General features: G+C 44.4%; 2 protein-coding genes across 2 annotated transcripts in view; one reads left to right on the forward strand and one right to left on the reverse strand.

Annotated features, from left to right (window-relative positions):
- Nucleotides 1–7,411, reverse strand: part of GTF2E1 (general transcription factor IIE subunit 1) — a 28,198-nt gene extending 20,787 nt beyond the window's left edge. Inside the window, exons 1-2 of the mRNA XM_075848491.1 lie at nucleotides 7,143–7,411; nucleotides 5,747–6,199 (exon numbers count right to left, since the gene is read on the reverse strand). Of these exons, the coding sequence (XP_075704606.1) occupies nucleotides 5,747–6,194 (448 nt within the window). The 5' untranslated portion in view covers nucleotides 6,195–6,199; nucleotides 7,143–7,411. The remainder of the gene's footprint in view (nucleotides 1–5,746; nucleotides 6,200–7,142) is intronic.
- Nucleotides 7,412–7,494: 83 nt separating this feature from the next.
- Nucleotides 7,495–18,972, forward strand: RABL3 (RAB, member of RAS oncogene family like 3). The gene is made up of 8 exons (XM_075848492.1): nucleotides 7,495–7,614; nucleotides 7,780–7,871; nucleotides 7,944–8,073; nucleotides 9,431–9,545; nucleotides 10,017–10,167; nucleotides 10,792–10,863; nucleotides 18,293–18,331; nucleotides 18,745–18,972. Exons 1-8 carry the CDS (start codon nucleotides 7,536–7,538, stop codon nucleotides 18,808–18,810), a joined length of 744 nt encoding a protein of 247 aa, XP_075704607.1. The 5' UTR covers nucleotides 7,495–7,535; the 3' UTR covers nucleotides 18,811–18,972.
- The last annotated feature ends 1,400 nt before the right edge of the window (nucleotides 18,973–20,372 follow it).

Below are 20,372 nucleotides of genomic sequence, written 5' to 3' on the forward strand. Positions count from 1 at the left end.
AGAAGAGAAGGAAGGAGAAAGAAGAGAAGGAAGGAGAAAGAAGAGAAGGAAGGAGAAAGACGAGACGGAAGACGAGACGGAAGACGAGACGGAAGACGAGACGGAAGACGAGACGGAAGACGAGACGGAAGACGAGACGGAAGACGATAATGTAGATGGGAAGGAAGAGGGAGATCACAAGTACAGTCCACAAAAATACAGCAGAACCAGTCATCCTATTAGTCAGCCGCACCCTGGTGGCTGATACTAGGGTACAACAGATCATATTCACCGATCCTACAGCCAGACTCTCCATGATGAAATGACTGATAACAGCGAACAATATATTATGAGAGGATGAACTGAGGGTTTGAATTAGACTCCACCCACAAACCCTCCAGTGATATTATAGTTCAACCCTAAAGCCAACACATTGACTCCACCAGCAGAATAGTGAGCACAGCTCTGGAGTATAATACAGGATGTAACTCAGGATCAGTACAGGATAAGTAATGTATGTCCACAGTGACTCCACCAGCAGAATAGTGAGTGCAGCTCTGGAGTATAATACAGGATATAACTCAGGATCAGTACAGGATAAGTAATGTATGTACACAGTGACCACCAGCAGAATAGAGTGCAGCTCTGGAGTATAATACAGGATGTAACTCAGGATCAGTAATGTAATGTATGCACACAGTGACTCCACCAGCAGAATAGTGAGTGCAGCTCTGGAGTATAATACAGGATGTAACTCAGGATCAGTACAGGATAAGTAATGTATGTACACAGTGACTCCACCAGCAGAATAGTGAGTGCAGCTCTGGAGTATAATACAGGATGTAACTCAGGATCAGTACAGGATAAGTAATGTAATGTATGTACACAGTGACTCCCCTAGCAGAATAGTGAGTGCAGCTCTGGAGTATAATACAGGATGTAACTCAGGATCAGTACAGGATAAGTAATGTAATGTATGTACACAGTGACTCCACCAGCAGAATAGTGAGTGCAGCTCTGGAATATAATACAGGATGTAACTCAGGATCAGTACAGGATAAGTAATGTATGTACACAGTGACTCCACCAGCAGAATAGTGAGTGCAGCTCTGGAATATAATACAGGATGTAACTCAGGATCAGTACAGGATAAGTAATGTAATGTATGTACACAGTGACTCCACCAGCAGAATAGTGAGTGCAGCTCTGGAATATAATACAGGATGTAACTCAGGATCAGTACAGGATAAGTAATGTATGTACACAGTGACTCCACCAGCAGAATAGTGAGTGCAGCTCTGGAGTATAATACAGGATGTAACTCAGGATCAGTGCAGGATAAGTAATGTAATGTATGTACACAGTGACTCCACCAGCAGAATAGTGAGTGCAGCTCTGGAGTATAATACACGATAAGTAATGTAATGTATGTACACAGCGACTCCACCAGCAGAATAGTGAGCGCAGCTCTGGAGTATAGTACAGGATAAGTAAACATCAAGAAGCTGAAATTAGAGGTTGTAAATTAAATTCATTGCTGACATTAAGGGGGCACCCCAGAAATACCTAAGACCTAGAAATTACAAGATGGGAGTAGATAGAAAGACCCGGAACTAAAAAAAGAGGATGAGGGGTAACAGTGACCACCACCGCGGCCTATACTGGAAAGCTGCGTGTCTATGGATGGAGGAGAGCTCCCCCTGCTGGACAGTTCCGTACATGACACCCTCAGTTGACTCTATAGTGTTGTCACTTTCTCTACACATTGTAATTTGACATCAACAAGGGGAATAAGAGATACAAGAATCAGTAGGTGTGAGCACAACCCACGCAAAGAGAATCCAACAATACCCCGGGGTCTACACATCAGGCAGACGACACATAATCAGCGGTGTCACTGGACATCAGTAAAGGAGCAGCGGTGATCGGTAATGTCACACCCCGGCTACAGGAGAGATGTGAGGGACAGGCCCGGGAAGGACAAGCACTCGGGGACAGGGGTAAAGCACGTCAGAGCAGCGCGTTATCTGGAGGGATAGGTCACGGAGCACTATCTGGAGGTCTGATGGAGGTCAGGAGAACGCTACCTACCGGAACGCCAAGTATACTGTAACATGTGGTGGGGGAAGGGTAATGGTCCAGGTTTGTATTTCAGGGTTCGGCCCATTATTTCCAGTGAAGGGTTAAGGCTACAGCATACAAAGACATTCCGGGTAATTGTCGCTTCCAACTTTGTGGGAACAGTTTGAGGTTTGGCCTTTTCTGTTCCTCATGACGGCGCCCCAGAGAACAAGGTCCATAAAGACACGGCTGGTTGGTCGGCTCGTCGGTCGGTTGGCTGGTTGGTCGGCTCGTCGGTCGGTTGGCTGGTCGGCTCGTCGGTCGGTTGGCTGGTTGGTCGGCTCGTCGGTCGGTTGGCTGGTTGGTCGGCTCGTCGGTCGGTTGGCTGGTTGGTCGGCTCTTCGGACGGTTGGCTGGTTGGTCGGCTCTTCGGACGGTTGGCTGGCTGGTCAGGAGGTCGGCTGGTCGGTCGGAGTTTGGGGTGGAAAAACTTGACTGGCCGCACAGAGTCCTGACCTCAATCCCATCCAACACCTTTGGGATGAATAGGAACGGGGATTGTAGGCTCGACCTCCCGCAACATCAGTGTCTGGCCTCACTAATACTCAGACACCCCAATATCTTGTAGAAAGTCTTCCCAGAAGACTGGGGGCTGTTACAGCTGCATAAGGGGCCACCTCCATATTATCCCCCCTGGTTGTGGCATAGGATGTCCGGCAAGCTCATACAGGCGTGATGTCAGGGGGTCACATACTTTAGGCCAGACAGCGTATAATATCCATCTAAATACACTGCATGACGTGAAACATCGGAGATTCCATTACTGCTATATTCACGATACTTTACATGTCAGATTCATAGTGCAAATATTACATAATACACAGAAAGCTCCAGAGCTGAACTCTCCCAGCATTCCCTGCTTGTTCAGTGTCTGACAAGAGCTTAATCTGGTGATTTCCAGCCTGGGAGGTGTCAGCTTTACATCAGGTCTGTACAGTAATCTGATGTATAAAGATATCAAACTGCTCCCTTAATATTGAAGCTAAGCTGTTGTTCGGTATGTGTTGGCCACAAACTTGCTGACTGTTTCCAATAACAACCAGCAGAATAATGAGTGCAGCTCTGGAGTATAATACAGGATGTAACTCAGGGTCAGTACAGGTTAAGTAATGTAATGAATGTACACAGTGACCACCAACAGAATAGTGAGTGCAGCTCTGGAGTATAATACAGGATATAACTCAGGATCAGTATAAGATAAGTAATGTAATGTATGTACACAGTGACCACCAACAGAATAGTGAGTGCAGCTCTGGAGTATAATACAGGATGTAACTCAGGATCAGTACAGGATAAGTAATGTAATGTATGTACACAGTGACCACCAACAGAATAGTGAGTGCAGCTCTGGAGTATAATACAGGATATAACTCAGGATCAGTATAAGATAAGTAATGTAATGTATGTACACAGTGACTCCACCAGCAGAATAGTGAGTGCAGCTCTGGAGTATAATATAGGATATAACTCAGGATCAGTACAGGATAAGTAATGTATGTACACAGTAACTCCACCAGCAGAATAGTGAGTGCAGCTCTGGAGTATAATACAGGATGTAACTCAGGATCAGTACAGGATAAGTATTGTAATGTATGTACACAGTGACTCATCCAGCAGAATAGTGAGTGCAGCTCTGGAGTATAATACAGGGTGTAACTCAGGATCAGTACAGGATAAGTAATGTAATGTATGTACACAGTGACTCCACCAGCAGAATAGTGAGTACAACTCTGGAGTATAATACAGGATGTAACTCAGGATCAGTACAGGATAAGTAATGTAATGTATGTACACAGTGACTCCACCAGCAGAATAGTGAGTGCAGCTCTGGAGTATAATACAGGATGTAACTCAGGATCAGTACAGGATAAGTAATGTAATGTATGTACACAGTGACCCCACCAGCAGAATAGTGAGTGTAGCTCTGGAGTATTATACAGGATGTAACTCAGGATCAGTACAGGAGAAGTAATGTAATGTATGTACACAGTGACTCCACCAGCAGAATAGTGAGTGCAGCTCTGGAGTATAATACAGGATGTAACTCCGGATCAGTACAGGATAAGTAATGTAATGTATGTACACAGTGACTCCACCAGCAGAATAGTGAGTGCAGCTCTGGAGTATAATACAGGATGTAACTCAGGATCAGTACAGGATAAGTAATGTAATGTATGTACACAGTGACTCCACCAGCAGAATAGTGAATGCAGCTCTGGAGTATAATACAGGATATAACTCAGGATCAGTACAGGATAAGTAATGTTATGTTTGTACACAGATACTCCACCAGCAGAATAGTGAGTGCAGCTCTGGAGTATAATACAGGATGTAACTCAGCATCAGTACAGGATAAGTATTGTAATGTATGTACACAGTGACTCCACAAGCAGAATAGTGAGTGCAGCTCTGGAGTATAATTCAGGATGTAACTCAGGATCAGTACAGGATAAGTAATGTAATGTATGTACACAGTGACACCACCAGCAGAATAGTGAGTGCAGCTCTGGAGTATAATACAGACTGTAACTCCGGATCAGTACAGGATAAGTAATGTATGTACACAGTGACTCCACCAGCAGAATAGTGAGCGCAGCTCTGGAGTATAATACAGGCTATAACTCGGGATCAGTACAGGATAAGTAATGCAATGTATGTACAGTGACTCCACCAGCAGAATAGTGAGCGCAGCTCTGGAGTATAATACAGGATGTAACTCAGGATCAGTAGAGGAGAAGTAATGTAATGTATGTACACAGTGACTCCACCAGCAGAATAGTGAGTGCAGCTCTGGAGTATAATACAGGATATAACTCAGGATCAGTACAGGATAAGTAATGTATGTACAGTGACTCCACCAGCAGAATAGTGAGTACAGCTCTGGAGTATAATACAGGATGTAACTCAGGATCAGTACAGGATAAGTAATGTAATGTATGTACACAGTGACTCCACCAGCAGAATAGTGAGTGCAGCTCTGGAGTATAATACAGGATGTAACTCAGGATCAGTACAGGATAAGTAATGTAATGTATGTACACAGTGACTCCACCAGCAGAATAGTGAGTGCAGCTCTGGAGTATAATACAGGATATAACTCAGGATCAGTACAGGATAAGTAATGTAATGTATGTACAGTGACTCCACCAGCAGAATAGAGAGTGCAGCTCTGGAGTATAATACAGGATATATCTCAGGATCAGTACAGGATAAGTAATGTAATGTATGTACACAGTGACTCCACCAGCAGAATAGTGAGTGCAGCTCTGGGGTATAATACAGGATATAACTCAGGATCAGTACAGGATAAGTAATGTAATGTAGGTACACAGTGACTGCACCAGCAGAATAATGAGCGCAGCTCTGAAGTATAATACAGGATGTAACTCAGGATAAGTACAGGATAAGTAATGTAATGTATGTACACAGTGACTCCACCAGCAGAATAGTGAGTGCAGCTCTGGAGTATAATACAGGATGTAACTCCGGATCAGTACAGGATAAGTAATGTAATGTATGTACACAGTGACTCCACCAGCAGAATAGTGAGTGCAGCTCTGGAGTATAATACAGGATGTATACGGTGACTGCACTAGTTATGGAGGTCCATTCTTTATGTACAATGTGGGTGTTCTCGCCCTCTTACCCGTCATAGGATCAAACAGTTGGTTGGCCTCTAGGTCGGTGAAGGTACTGAAGCAGTTGGGACACTTGAAGGACGCGCGGTTGGTGGAGTCCCTCTCGTCGGTCTCGATCCTCCTCCTCATGTGGTCCAGCTTGTACTTCACCACGTTCACCAGCAGCCGGTAGTTGATGAAGTAGTAGTTGTGCCTGGTGGTCTTCCCGTCTGAGGCGGTCTCCACTCGCATCCGACATTTAATGAACTTGTCGGCCTTCAGCGTGTTGAGCACGGCCCTCAGTTGCTTCCGGTCAAACTTCAGCAGCTCCAGCATGTCCTCCTCCTTGACGCAGGGGTTACGGATGAGGATGTCCAGCGCCAGCGCGTGCTCCAGCCCGTAGAAACCGCGCACCACGTACTTGGCCAGACGCTTCAACACAGCAGGGACTTCCGTCACCACCTCGGGGTCGGTCATGTTTTCTGCAATGGAGGAAGCGGCACAGAATGAGACCGCGTATAACAAGCAATGATGTCATCTTTACGCGTCAACGCGGCCCCCGTCCAACCAGCGCTTACAATAATAGTCACTGCCGAGGCACCGCCCCTTAAAGGGCCACACACGAGACCAGGAACACGGGGAACGGTTTCCCTGTCAATCTGTTACAATGATGGTTTATCGTCCTGTGCTCGGGGTCTTTCTAATGGACTTCGTGATTGGATCTCTGCTTACTGTCAGTGAATGGGAACATCCAGAGGCTGAAAACCCGTTCTGACCTAGTCCTTCTCTCACAGCTGGAGGGTTGTAGGAACTGCATCCAGTCTAAACACATCTGTCCGGCCCTGATAGTTTGTTACAATGGATCAGTGATGGTAAAATGTATCAATCCGGAGTCCAGACCGGATACAATTGTAACAAACACTCAGCTGTGAGCGCCATGGGGATAAATCTGCGCTAGAATCCAAACACGCCGCTAGAACTTCACAAACGTTCACATTGTAGGCAAAATGGCGAAAATAGAAGAATGTCGCATGTACTGAAAATACGACCGACACCGCAGCCATCCGCCGTTTTTTGGACACAGGCTCTTACGGACAGCGCCCACGTATGCGGACAAGGCGTATCAAGGGGAGACCACGTCCCCGGCTGCGTGATGGGAAGCGCAAAACGTGGCGAATCCTGGCACATAAACAAAACTCTCCGATATTTAGTCACCGCGGTAACGAGATTCCATCGGTGCAATAAGAACGATGGTAAAACGTACGACTGAATCTTCACAGAAGCCGCGGTCGTTATACGTGAAGGCGCTCGTTATCTACCACAGAGGGGGGGGGGCACATATTTATTTATACAGGGGGGGGGGCTGCTCTGTACATATGATATAATACTATAAACAGCGCTGATGGTAACACCGCACACACTCACCCCTCACAGCGCCTCGCCGGCCACAGTCTACTACGTCAGCAGCAGGCGCACTTTACTGACGTCATTACGTCCGGTCGTCATATTTAGTAAGGGAACATAGTTAGGAATGTGATGTCGGGATTTTAGCCGGCTCTCTGAGCTTTATATTAATGTCCAAGAAAGCGATTCATGGGAACCGTAGGCACCCCAATGTATAAGATTCTCGCTCCATTCCTACCACAGGTACATGCCAGTACTACCAATGGCCGACGGAAGGCTTCAAAATGTCGGCGACGTGACTATTCTGAAACGCAACGTGACGTACTTCCGCTGTATGACCCGCAGATGACGTTGTTTCTGATTGGCGAACGCACTGTGAGCTGGCCAATCAGGTCTCGGCGTACTCTGGTTGTTATGGTTAGAGGAGGCGGGTCATGTCCGGGTGACATGGCGGCGCTGGACAGGGTGAAGGTGCTGGTGCTCGGGGACTCCGGTGAGTTGCAGGGTGTCGGGTCCGTGGTCGCTTCTTGTCCTCGGGTCGTCAACATTTTTTGGCCGTTTTATGTTTCTGGGTGACGACCAATATGGCCGCCTGTACAGCGGTGTCACCCAGCTTTCCCCGGTGCAGATATCTGACAGGGGTGACGTCTCTTTGCAGGTGTCGGACAATCTTCTCTGGTCCATTTGCTGTGTCAGAACCAGGTCCTGGGGAACCCGTCCTGGACGGTGGGGTGTTCTGTGGACGTCCGGGTGAGTCCTGGGACGGGGGACATTGGGGTCGCCTCCCGTCTCTTCTCTCCGTCACTTTTCTCCTTGTTTCAGCTTCATGAGTATCGCGAGGGGACGCCGGAGGAGAAGACGTTTTACATTGAGCTGTGGGACGTCGGCGGCTCGGTGGGCAGCGCCAGCAGCGTGAAAAGCACCAGAGCCGCGTTCTACAATGGCGTGAACGGTAAGAAGCTGCGGAGGACGTCCGTGAGAGTGCGGAGTGGCCGAGAACGCGGGCGACGATCAACGCTGCGCTGGAGTAAAACGCCAACCGGTCTTTATAGATTTGCGCTATGATTTACGGTCATCTCTGTCGTAAATGACAATATATCTGCCGAGCCCCCTCCGCTAAACCCCGCCCACGTACGTCGGCCCGGTTGGGAAGTGTCCAGAAGCGTAAAACGCCCAAAATGTATAAATAATTACGCAAATATAACGTGCGCCGTAATGTGCGAAAAGCGGAGAAACCGTTAATAAATTCTCCCCTTTATCTTGTCCTGATCCTAAATTACATCATGTTATACTCCAGTCACAACCAGAGCTGCATTCACATCATGCCGTATACTCCAGTCACAACCAGAGCTGCATTCACATCATGCCGTATACTCCAGTCACATCCAGAGCTGCATTCACATCATGCCGTATACTCCAGTCACATCCAGAGCTGCATTCACATCATGCCGTATACTCCAGTCACATCCAGAGCTGCATTCATATCACGCCGTATACTCCAGTCACATCCAGAGCTGCATTCACATCATGCCGTATACTCGTCACATCCAGAGCTGCATTCACATCATGCCGTATACTCCAATCACATCCAGAGCTGCATTCACATCATTCCGTATACTCCAGTCACATCCAGAGCTGCATTCACATCATGCCGTATACTCGTCACATCCAGAGCTGCATTCACATCATGCCGTATACTCCAGTCACATCCAGAGCTGCATTCACATCATGCCGTATACTCCAGTCACATCCAGAGCTGCATTCACATCATGCCGTATACTCCAGTCACATCCAGAGCTGCAATCACATCATGCCGTATACTCCAGTCACATCCAGAGCTGCATACGCAATTCTACTGTTGCATCATGTCTCATTCTCCAGTCACACCCAGAGCTGCAATCACAATTGTGTTACATTCATTGTTATGTACAGTTCTTCTGGCTGCCTCTCGCTCTTTGTTCACGATCACACCTCCACCTCTGCTGCATTGCATTGTGGATGATGTAGTTTAACATCTCATAGACACTGAATCGGGGAGGTGGGAGGAGGTGCAGCCTGAGAGCTGATAGAAACTAGTAGAATTGTGAGTGCAGCTTTATAAGTGACTGGAGCATGACGTGACTGCAGCTCTAGATGTGACTAGAGTTATTTCACCTTGAAGACCGGATTCACAGAGTTACCAGCTCATACGTTTCGCGGGGGAGGGGGTTGGTGTTTGGCGATACTTCGCTGCCCTGCAGGTCATGGGGGGGATGTTTGCCGATTCTTCGCTGCCCTCGTGTTTCACCGCGATCTCGTCCGTTTTCCAGGCATCGTCCTCGTTCACGATCTCACAAACAAGAAATCATCTCAGAACCTGAACCGCTGGTCCGTGGAGGCGCTGAACCGGGACCTGCAGCCGACCGGGGTGCTGGTGACCAACGGGTGAGTCCGCCGGACGCCGATCCTCAGGCAGCGCCCCTCCCCCACACATATATAAATATTCCCAGTATACAGTGTAACAGTCCAATAATCCGGCATGGTCAGGAGCACGGGGACGTGCCGGACTGTCGGAGAACTTCCTGCTGCTACGACATGAACTGTATTTCCGGATTATCAGGATTTGCTGATCGTCAGGTGCCGGATTACTGGAAGTTTACGGAGCAGATCGCTGAGTCGTCGTCTCTTTGTGATCTAATTTTTAGACGTTTTTATTGGTTTATCCGGCACGATGGCTCCCACGGAGGTTATCACCCAACTTTCCTGGACTCCTGAAAGGCAAATCTGCCTCGTCCTGTGTGAGAGCGGTAATGGCGGCCTTGTTGGTTGTCACCCAGCTTTCCGAGGAACAGATAGAACTGATTCACTGTGTATTGCGGGGCAGTCCTCTGAATCTCCGTCTCTTCTCTCGTTTAGGGACTATGACCGGGAGAACTTTGCCGACAACCAGATCCCTCTTCTGGTCATCGGCACCAAACTGGATCAGATCCCGGAGGCCAAACGGAACGAGGTTCTGACCCGCACGGCGTTCCTGGCCGAGGACTTCAACGCGGAGGAGATAAACCTGGTGAGGAGGAGGAGACGGCGCCAAAGTGTCCTGATCTTCAGTGACATCATCGGGTCTCCAGTCACCTCCAGAGCTGCAGTCACAATTCTGCTGCTTTCCTGTTCGCTCTCAGGCTATAAAACCTCACATCTCGCTGCTTCACGCGGCCGCAAAGGAAATTGAGTTGTCGTCCTAGAACAAGGGGGTCCCGGTTATATGATGAACCCCCAATAATCTGACTGCTAGGATATATCTGATTGACACATAAGAATTGTTATAGGAAAACGGGGTGCCCCTGCCGGTCCCGTGACACCTAACTTACCGGCCACCCCTAATTCAGCATTAGGTACTGCCCGCCAGCCTCCCCTCCCCCGGCAGCCAGAAGTGACGGGTGACGAGTCAGGCACCCGGGTAGCAGACATGTTCGTGATGCTTCAATTACAGAAAACTGGATACCGTTGTAACAAACCCTCAGCTCTGTGAACTATTAGATCTGGATGGGTTTTCAGTCTCTGGATATAAACACAAATGTTCCTGTTTACTGACAGCAAGCAGAGCATTTGAAATACACCATACATAATCATCATGAGCTTTATGTACACAGTAGGGGGCAGTATAATAATGTGATATTCTCCTTATATTCAGGACTGCACTAATACACGTTACCTCGCTGCCGGATCCTCCAACGCGGTCAAACTGAGCAGATTCTTTGACAAGGTAACAGATTGTGTCATGTTCTGTGTTAAAGGGCCAGCAACTCTAATTATCCAGAGCTTATAATAGTGCCGGAGCATTATAAGAGGAGCGGCTGATATCAGTCACATATATAGATGTAAGGACTGGAGGATATAATAGTACAGCAGTGATATAAGAGGAGCGGCTGATATCAGTCACATATATAGATGTAAGGACTGGAGGATATAATAGTACAGCAGTGATATAAGAGGAGCGGCTGATATCAGTCACATATATAGATGTAAGGACTGGAGGATATAATAGTACAGCAGTGATATAAGAGGAGCGGCTGATATCAGTCACATATATAGATGTAAGGACTGGAGGGTATAATAGTACAGCAGTGATATAAGAGGAGCGGCTGATATCAGTCACATATATAGATGTAAGGACTGGAGGATATAATAGTACAGCAGTGATATAAGAGGAGCGGCTGATATCAGTCACATATATAGATGTAAGGACTGGAGGATATAATAGTACAGCAGTGATATAAGAGGAGCGGCTGATATCAGTCACATATATAGATGTAAGGACTGGAGGATATAATAGTACAGCAGTGATATAAGAGGAGCGGCTGATATCAGTCATATATAAAGATGTAAGGACTGGAGGATATAATAGTACAGCAGTGATATAAGAGGAGCGGCTGATATCAGTCACATATATAGATGTAAGGACTGGAGTATATAATAGTACAGCAGTGATATAAGAGGAGCGGCTGATATCAGTCACATATATAGATGTAAGGACTGGAGGATATAATAGTACAGCAGTGATATAAGAGGAGCAGCTGATATCAGACACATATATAGATGTAAGGACTGGAGGATATAATAGTACAGCAGTGATATAAGAGGAGCGTCTGATATCAGTTACATATATAGATGTAAGGACTGGAGGATATAATAGTACAGCAGTGATATAAGAGGAGCGGCTGATATCAGTCACATATATAGATGTAAGGACTGGAGGATATAATAGTACAGCAGTGATATAGGAGGAGCGGCTGATATCAGTCACATATATAGATGTAAGGACTGGAGGGTATAATAGTACAGCAGTGATATGAGAGGAGCGGCTGATATCAGTCACATATATAGATGTAAGGACTGGGGGATATAATAGTACAGCAGTGGTATAAGAGGAGCGGCTAATATCAGTCACATATATAGATGTAAGGACTGGAGGATATAATAGTACAGCAGTGATATAAGAGGAGTGGCTGATATCAGTCACATATATAGATGTAAGGACTGGAGGATATAATAGTACAGCAGTGATATAAGAGGAGCGGCTGATATCAGTCACATATATAGATGTAAGGACTGGAGGATATAATAGTACAGCAGTGATATAAGAGGAGCGGCTGATATCAGTCACATATATAGATGTAAGGACTGGAGGATATAATAGTACAGCAGTGATATAAGAGGAGCGGCTGATATCAGTCACATATATAGATGTAAGGACTGGAGGATATAATAGTACAGCAGTGATATAAGAGGAGCGGCTGATATCAGTCACATATATAGATGTAAGGACTGGAGGATATAATAGTACAGCAGTGATATAAGAGGAGGGCTGATATCAGTCACATATATAGATGTAAGGACTGGAGGATATAATAGTACAGCAGTGATATAAGAGGAGCGGCTGATATCAGTCACATATATAGATGTAAGGACTGGAGGATATAATAGTACAGCAGTGATATAAGAGGAGCGGCTGATATCAGTCACATATATAGATGTAAGGACTGGAGGATATAATAGTACAGCAGTGTTATAAGAGGAGCGGCTGATATCAGTCACATATATAGATGTAAGGACTGGAGGATATAATAGTACAGCAGTGATATAAGAGGAGCGGCTGATATCAGATATATAGATGTAAGGACTGGAGGATATAATAGTACAGCAGTGATATAAGAGGAGCGGCTGATATCAGTCACATATATAGATGTAAGGACTGGAGGATATAATAGTACAGCAGTGATATAAGAGGAGTGGCTGATATCAGTCACATATATAGATGTAAGGACTGGAGGATATAATAGTACAGCAGTGATATAAGAGGAGCGGCTGATATCAGATATACAGATGTAAGGACTGGAGGATATAATAGTACAGCAGTGATATAAGAGGAGCCGCTGATATCAGTCACATATATAGATGTAAGGACTGGAGGATATAATAGTACAGCAGTGATATAAGAGGAGTGGCTGATATCAGTCACATATATAGATGTAAGGACTGGAGGATATAATAGTACAGCAGTGATATAAGAGGAGTGGCTGATATCAGTCACATATATAGATGTAAGGACTGGAGGATATAATAGTACAGCAGTGATATAAGAGGAGCGGCTGATATCAGTCACATATATAGATGTAAGGACTGGAGGATATAATAGTACAGCAGTGATATAAGAGGAGTGGCTGATATCAGTCACATATATAGATGTAAGGACTGGAGGATATAATAGTACAGCAGTGATATAAGAGGAGTGGCTGATATCAGTCACATATATAGATGTAAGGACTGGAGGATATAATAGTACAGCAGTGATATAAGAGGTGCGGCTGATATCAGTCACATATATAGATGTAAGGACTGGAGGATATAATAGTACAGCAGTGATATAAGAGGAGCGGCTGATATCAGTCACATATATAGATGTAAGGAGTGGAGGATATAATAGTACAGCAGTGATATAAGAGGTGCGGCTGATATCAGTCACATATATAGATGTAAGGACTGCAGGATATAATAGTACAGCAGTGATATAAGAGGAGTGGCTGATATCAGTCACATATATATAGATGTAAGGACTGGAGGATATAATAGTACAGCAGTGATATAAGAGGAGAGGCTGATATCAGTCACATATATAGATGTAAGGACTGGAGGATATAATAGTACAGCAGTGATATAAGAGGAGCGGCTGATATCACATATATAGATGTAAGGACTGGAGGATATAATAGTACAGCAGTGTTATAAGAGGAGCGGCTGATATCAGTCACATATGTAGATGTAAGGACTGGAGGATATAATAGTACAGCAGTGTTATAAGAGGAGCGGCTGATATCAGTCACATATATAGATGTAAGGACTGGAGGATATAATAGTACAGCAGTGACATAAGAGGAGCGGCTGATATCACATATATAGATGTAAGGACTGGAGGATATAATAGTACAGCAGTGATATAAGAGGAGTGGCTGATATCAGTCACATATATAGATGTAAGGACAGGAGGATATAATAGTACAGCAGTGTTATAAGAGGAGCGGCTGATATCAGTCACATATATAGATGTAAGGTCTGGAGGATATAATAGTACAGCAGTGTTATAAGAGGAGCGGCTGATATCAGTCACATATATAGATGTAAGGACTGGAGGGTATAATAGTACAGCAGTGATATAAGATGAGCGGCTGATATCAGTCACATATATAGATGTAAGGACTGGAGGATATAATAGTACAGCAGTGATATAAGAGGAGCGGCTGATATCAGTCACATATATAGATGTAAGGACTGGAGGATATAATAGTACAGCAGTGATATAAGAGGAGCGGCTGATATCAGTCACCTATATAGATGTAAGGACTGGAGGATATAATAGTACAGCAGTGATATAAGAGGAGCGGCTGATATCAGTCACATATATAGATGTAAGGACTGGAGGATATAATAGTACAGCAGTGATATAAGAGGAGTGGCTGATATCAGTCACATATATAGATGTAAGGACTGGAGGATATAATAGTACAGCAGTGATATAAGAGGAGCGGCTGATATCAGTCACATATATAGATGTAAGGACTGGAGGATATAATAGTACAGCAGTGATATAACAGGAGCGGCTGATATCAGTCACATATATAGATGTAAGGACTGCAGGATATAATAGTACAGCAGTGATATAAGAGGAGCGGCTGATATCAGTCACATATAGAGATGTAAGGACTGGAGGATATAATAGTACAGCAGTGATATAAGAGGAGCGGCTGATATCAGTCACATATATATAGATGTAAGGAATGGAGGATATAATAGTACAGCAGTGATATAAGAGGAGCGGCTGATATCAGTCATATATATAGATGTAAGGACTGCAGGATATAATAGTACAGCAGTGTTATAAGAGGAGCGGCTGATATCAGTCACATATATAGATGTAAGGACTGCAGGATATAATAGTACAGCAGTGATATAAGAGGAGCGGCTGATATCAGTCACATATATAGATGTAAGGACTGGAGGATATAATAGTACAGCAGTGATATAAGAGGAGCGGCTGATATCAGTCACATATGTAGATGTAAGGACTGCAGGATATAATAGTACAGCAGTGATATAAGAGGAGCGGCTGATATCAGTCACATATATAGATGTAAGGACTGGAGGATATAATAGTACAGCAGTGATATAAGAGGAGCGGCTGATATCAGTCACATATATATAGATGTAAGGAATGGAGGATATAATAGTACAGCAGTGATATAAGAGGAGCGGCTGATATCAGTCATATATATAGATGTAAGGACTGCAGGATATAATAGTACAGCAGTGATAAGAGGAGCGGCTGATATCAGTCACATATATAGATGTAAGGACTGGAGGATATAATAGTACAGCAGTGATATAAGAGGAGCAGCTGATATCAGATATATAATAGTACAGCAGTGATATAAGAGGAGCGGCTGATATCAGTCACATATATAGATGTAAGGACGGGAGGATATAATAGTACAGCAGTGATATAAGAGGAGCGGCTGATATCAGTCACATATATAGATGTAAGGACTGGAGGATATAATAGTACAGCAGTGATATAAGAGGAGCGGCTGATATCAGTCACATATATAGATGTAAGGACTGGAGGATATAATAGTACAGCAGTGATATAAGAGGAGCGGCTGATATCAGTCACATATATAGATGTAAGGACTGGAGGATATAATAGTACAGCAGTGATATAAGAGGAGCGGCTGATATCAGTCACATATATAGATGTAAGGACTGCAGGATATAATAGTACAGCAGTGATATAAGAGGAGTGGCTGATATCAGTCACATATATAGATGTAAGGACTGGAGGATATAATAGTACAGCAGTGATATAAGAGGAGCGACTGATATCAGTCACATATATAGATGTAAGGACTGGAGGGTATAATAGTACAGCAGTGATATAAGAGGAGCGGCTGATATCAGTCACATATATAGATGTAAGGACTGGAGGATATAATAGTACAGCAGTGATATAAGAGGAGCGGCTGATATCAGTCACATATATAGATGTAAGGACTGGAGGATATAATAGTACAGCAGTGATATAAGAGGAGTGGCTGATATCAGTCACATATATAGATGTAAGGACTGGAGGGTATAATAGTACAGCAGTGATATAAGAGGAGCGGCTGATATCAGTCACATATATAGATGTAAGGACTGGAGGATATAATAGTACAGCAGTGATATAAGAGGAGCGGCTGATATCAGTCACATATATAGATGTAAGGACTGGAGGATATAATGGTACAGCAGTGATATAAGAGGAGCGGCTGATATCAGTCACATATATAGATGTAAGGACTGGAGGGTATAATAGTACAGCAGTGATATAAGAGGAGCGGCTGATATCAGTCACATATATAGATGTAAGGACTGGAGGATATAATAGTACAGCAGTGATATAAGAGGAGCGGCTGATATCAGTCACATATATAGATGTAAGGACTGGAGGATATAATAGTACAGCAGTGATATAAGAGGAGCGGCTGATATCAGTCACATATATAGATGTAAGGACTGCAGGATATAATAGTACAGCAGTGATATAAGAGGAGTGGCTGATATCAGTCACATATATAGATGTAAGGACTGGAGGATATAATAGTACAGCAGTGATATAAGAGGAGCGGCTGATATCAGTCACATATATAGATGTAAGGACTGGAGGATATAATAGTACAGCAGTGATATAAGAGGAGCGGCTGATATCAGTCACATATATAGATGTAAGGACTGGAGGATATAATAGTACAGCAGTGATATAAGAGGAGCGGCTGATATCAGTCACATATATAGATGTAAGGACTGGAGGATATAATAGTACAGCAGTGATATAAGAGGAGCGGCTGATATCAGTCACATATATAGATGTAAGGACTGCAGGATATAATAGTACAGCAGTGATATAAGAGGAGTGGCTGATATCAGTCACATATATAGATGTAAGGACTGGAGGATATAATAGTACAGCAGTGATATAAGAGGAGCGGCTGATATCAGTCACATATATAGATGTAAGGACTGGAGGATATAATAGTACAGCAGTGATATAAGAGGAGCGGCTGATATCAGTCACATATATAGATGTAAGGACTGGAGGATATAATAGTACAGCAGTGATATAAGAGGAGCGGCTGATATCAGTCACATATATAGATGTAAGGACTGGAGGATATAATAGTACAGCAGTGATATAAGAGGAGCGGCTGATATCAGTCACATATATAGATGTAAGGACTGCAGGATATAATAGTACAGCAGTGATATAAGAGGAGTGGCTGATATCAGTCACATATATAGATGTAAGGACTGGAGGATATAATAGTACAGCAGTGATATAAGAGGAGCGACTGATATCAGTCACATATATAGATGTAAGGACTGGAGGGTATAATAGTACAGCAGTGATATAAGAGGAGCGGCTGATATCAGTCACATATATAGATGTAAGGACTGGAGGATATAATAGTACAGCAGTGATATAAGAGGAGCGGCTGATATCAGTCACATATATAGATGTAAGGACTGGAGGATATAATAGTACAGCAGTGATATAAGAGGAGTGGCTGATATCAGTCACATATATAGATGTAAGGACTGGAGGGTATAATAGTACAGCAGTGATATAAGAGGAGCGGCTGATATCAGTCACATATATAGATGTAAGGACTGGAGGATATAATAGTACAGCAGTGATATAAGAGGAGCGGCTGATATCAGTCACATATATAGATGTAAGGACTGGAGGATATAATAGTACAGCAGTGATATAAGAGGAGCGGCTGATATCAGTCACATATATAGATGTAAGGACTGGAGGATATAATAGTACAGCAGTGATATAAGAGGAGCGGCTGATATCAGTCACATATATAGATGTAAGGACTGGAGGATATAATAGTACAGCAGTGATATAAGAGGAGCGGCTGATATCAGTCACATATATAGATGTAAGGACTGGAGGGTATAATAGTACAGCAGTGATATAAGAGGAGCGGCTGATATCACACAATCGTGCAGCTGTTTATGCTATTCAGGGTGTGGGGAAAGTTGGGTGTTCTGTCCTGGCCGCCGGTCTCTCCTCACATTCTTCTGTGTTTCAGGTGATAGAGAAAAGATATTTCTCGCGGGATGTGAACACGGTAAGCGGCTCTGTAACCTGCTAGGTTCTGATAGTCCGGTGTACACCGGAGCACTGAGGGGCGTGCCGGATTATCGGACTGTCGCTGTATATACTGTATGTAGAGGAGACCCTCGTATTCCTGCTATAGGCTATGTGTAGCCCCCTCTCAGGATCGGCAGACTGTCGGCTCCAGCACGTCATGCCGCTTCTCCTCAGCCGTGTGCGTCGCTGCCGTCCTTGTATAGTTCATCAGGGAGTCGGCCGGGCCCCTGGGGGCCACATTACAGCAGTGGCGCTGAGCTCTGCACATTCCTGGGGGGGACAGAGATGGCAGCGGATTATTGTGCCCAGGCTGATGGGTTTTTTTTCTGCACAGATGCCCGTGTTAACCCCGTGCTCTCCAGACTGCTCACCTGTCCCTCTTCTCCGCAGATGCCGGGATTCCCAGATCGGAAGCGATTTGGCGGTGGCTCCTTTAAGAGTCTTCATTATGACTGAGGGACCAATATGGACAGTAACGGTATCTGTGTATGTTCCACATGTCGGAAAAAGGAATGACCGCGTCCGATGGATCAGCCAGTGAGAGCCCAGGAGACGTCTGTGTGTCATGATAAGCGGCGCCTCGGAACTGCTTTGTCTTAATAGACTGTTCGGTATAAATGATGGATCGTTATTTATATAAAACTCGTTCAATTTACAAATGTCGCAGGTCCGACCCCCGAACTGAAAGTCATGGGGGGGTTACAGAGTCATTGCTTATCCGGTTAATGCACGCTCCCCAGGAGACCTCCAGTACGGGAGTCACTCCTCCAGGTCTGATCATCCCAGTGTCATCTATGTATCATTTTATGCAGCCTTTACAGCAGCCGCCTGACCCTTTTCCTGTTTAATTTGTTTCCTAAACCTTTTCCATCTGAGAATTTGTTGCAGGTTTTGTGTTTTATACGGTAAAATAATGATTATCCATCATACATAGGACTGCTACAGTCCCAGATTATTGGATATCATACATAGGACTGCTACAGTCCCAGATTATTGGATATCATACATAGGACTGCTACAGTCCCAGATTATTGGATATCATACATAGGACTGCTACAGTCCCAGATTATTGGATATCATACATAGGACTGCTACAGTCCCAGATTATTGGATATCATACATAGGACTGCTACAGTCCCAGATTATTGGATATCATACATAGGACTGCTACAGTCCCAGATTATTGGATATTCCAAACCACTGGATGCGTAACATACACCGGTCCTATATACCACCTGATCAGCGGCGGCTGCTGAAATCACGATGAACTCCCTGACACACGAGGCAGGTCATGTACCCGCTCCACATGTCAACCTTATATTACAGGATAAAAGAACATAAAAAGTTGGGCTTCATCCACATCCAGAGCTGCAGTCATAATTCTACTAATACATCATGTCTTATACTCCAGTCACAGCAAGAGCTGCATATACACTTCTGCTGTTACAATATGACCTTTACTCTAGTCCCATCCAGAGCTGCAGTTACTATTCTGCTATTACATCACAGTTAATACTCCAGTCACATCCAGAGCTGCATTCACAGATCTGGTGGTTTCCTGCTTGTTCTCAATACTGCAGGACCTCACATATCATCATCTCTCAGTTTTCCTCAGTTGATTGTGTCTCTTCAAAGCATCTAAAACACAAACAGGATCAATCACTGCTCCAGAATGAAGTCATGTCCATCATTTTATTCTTAATGGGTCCAAACGTCTGTGCTGACTAATTACATAATATATCTTTATAGTGGTCAGGCCTCACATTTAATGAGACAGAGCTCCAAATCCTCTGCATCATAGAGTTACATGATAATATTCTGTCTGCCTGCAATTACCACTAGGGGGAGCTCACTACAGACTGTATATATCTGTATGTAGTGAGCTCCCCCTAGTGGTGACTGTATATATCAGTATGTAGTGAGCTCCCCCTAGTGGTGACTGTATATATCAGTATGTAGTGAGCTCCCCCTAGTGGTGGCTGCAGGCAGCAGAATGTTATCATGTAACTCTATGGGAG

This window comes from Rhinoderma darwinii, unplaced genomic scaffold (genome assembly GCF_050947455.1).
Source record: "Rhinoderma darwinii isolate aRhiDar2 unplaced genomic scaffold, aRhiDar2.hap1 Scaffold_4152, whole genome shotgun sequence".
Lineage (NCBI taxonomy): Eukaryota > Metazoa > Chordata > Amphibia > Anura > Rhinodermatidae > Rhinoderma > Rhinoderma darwinii.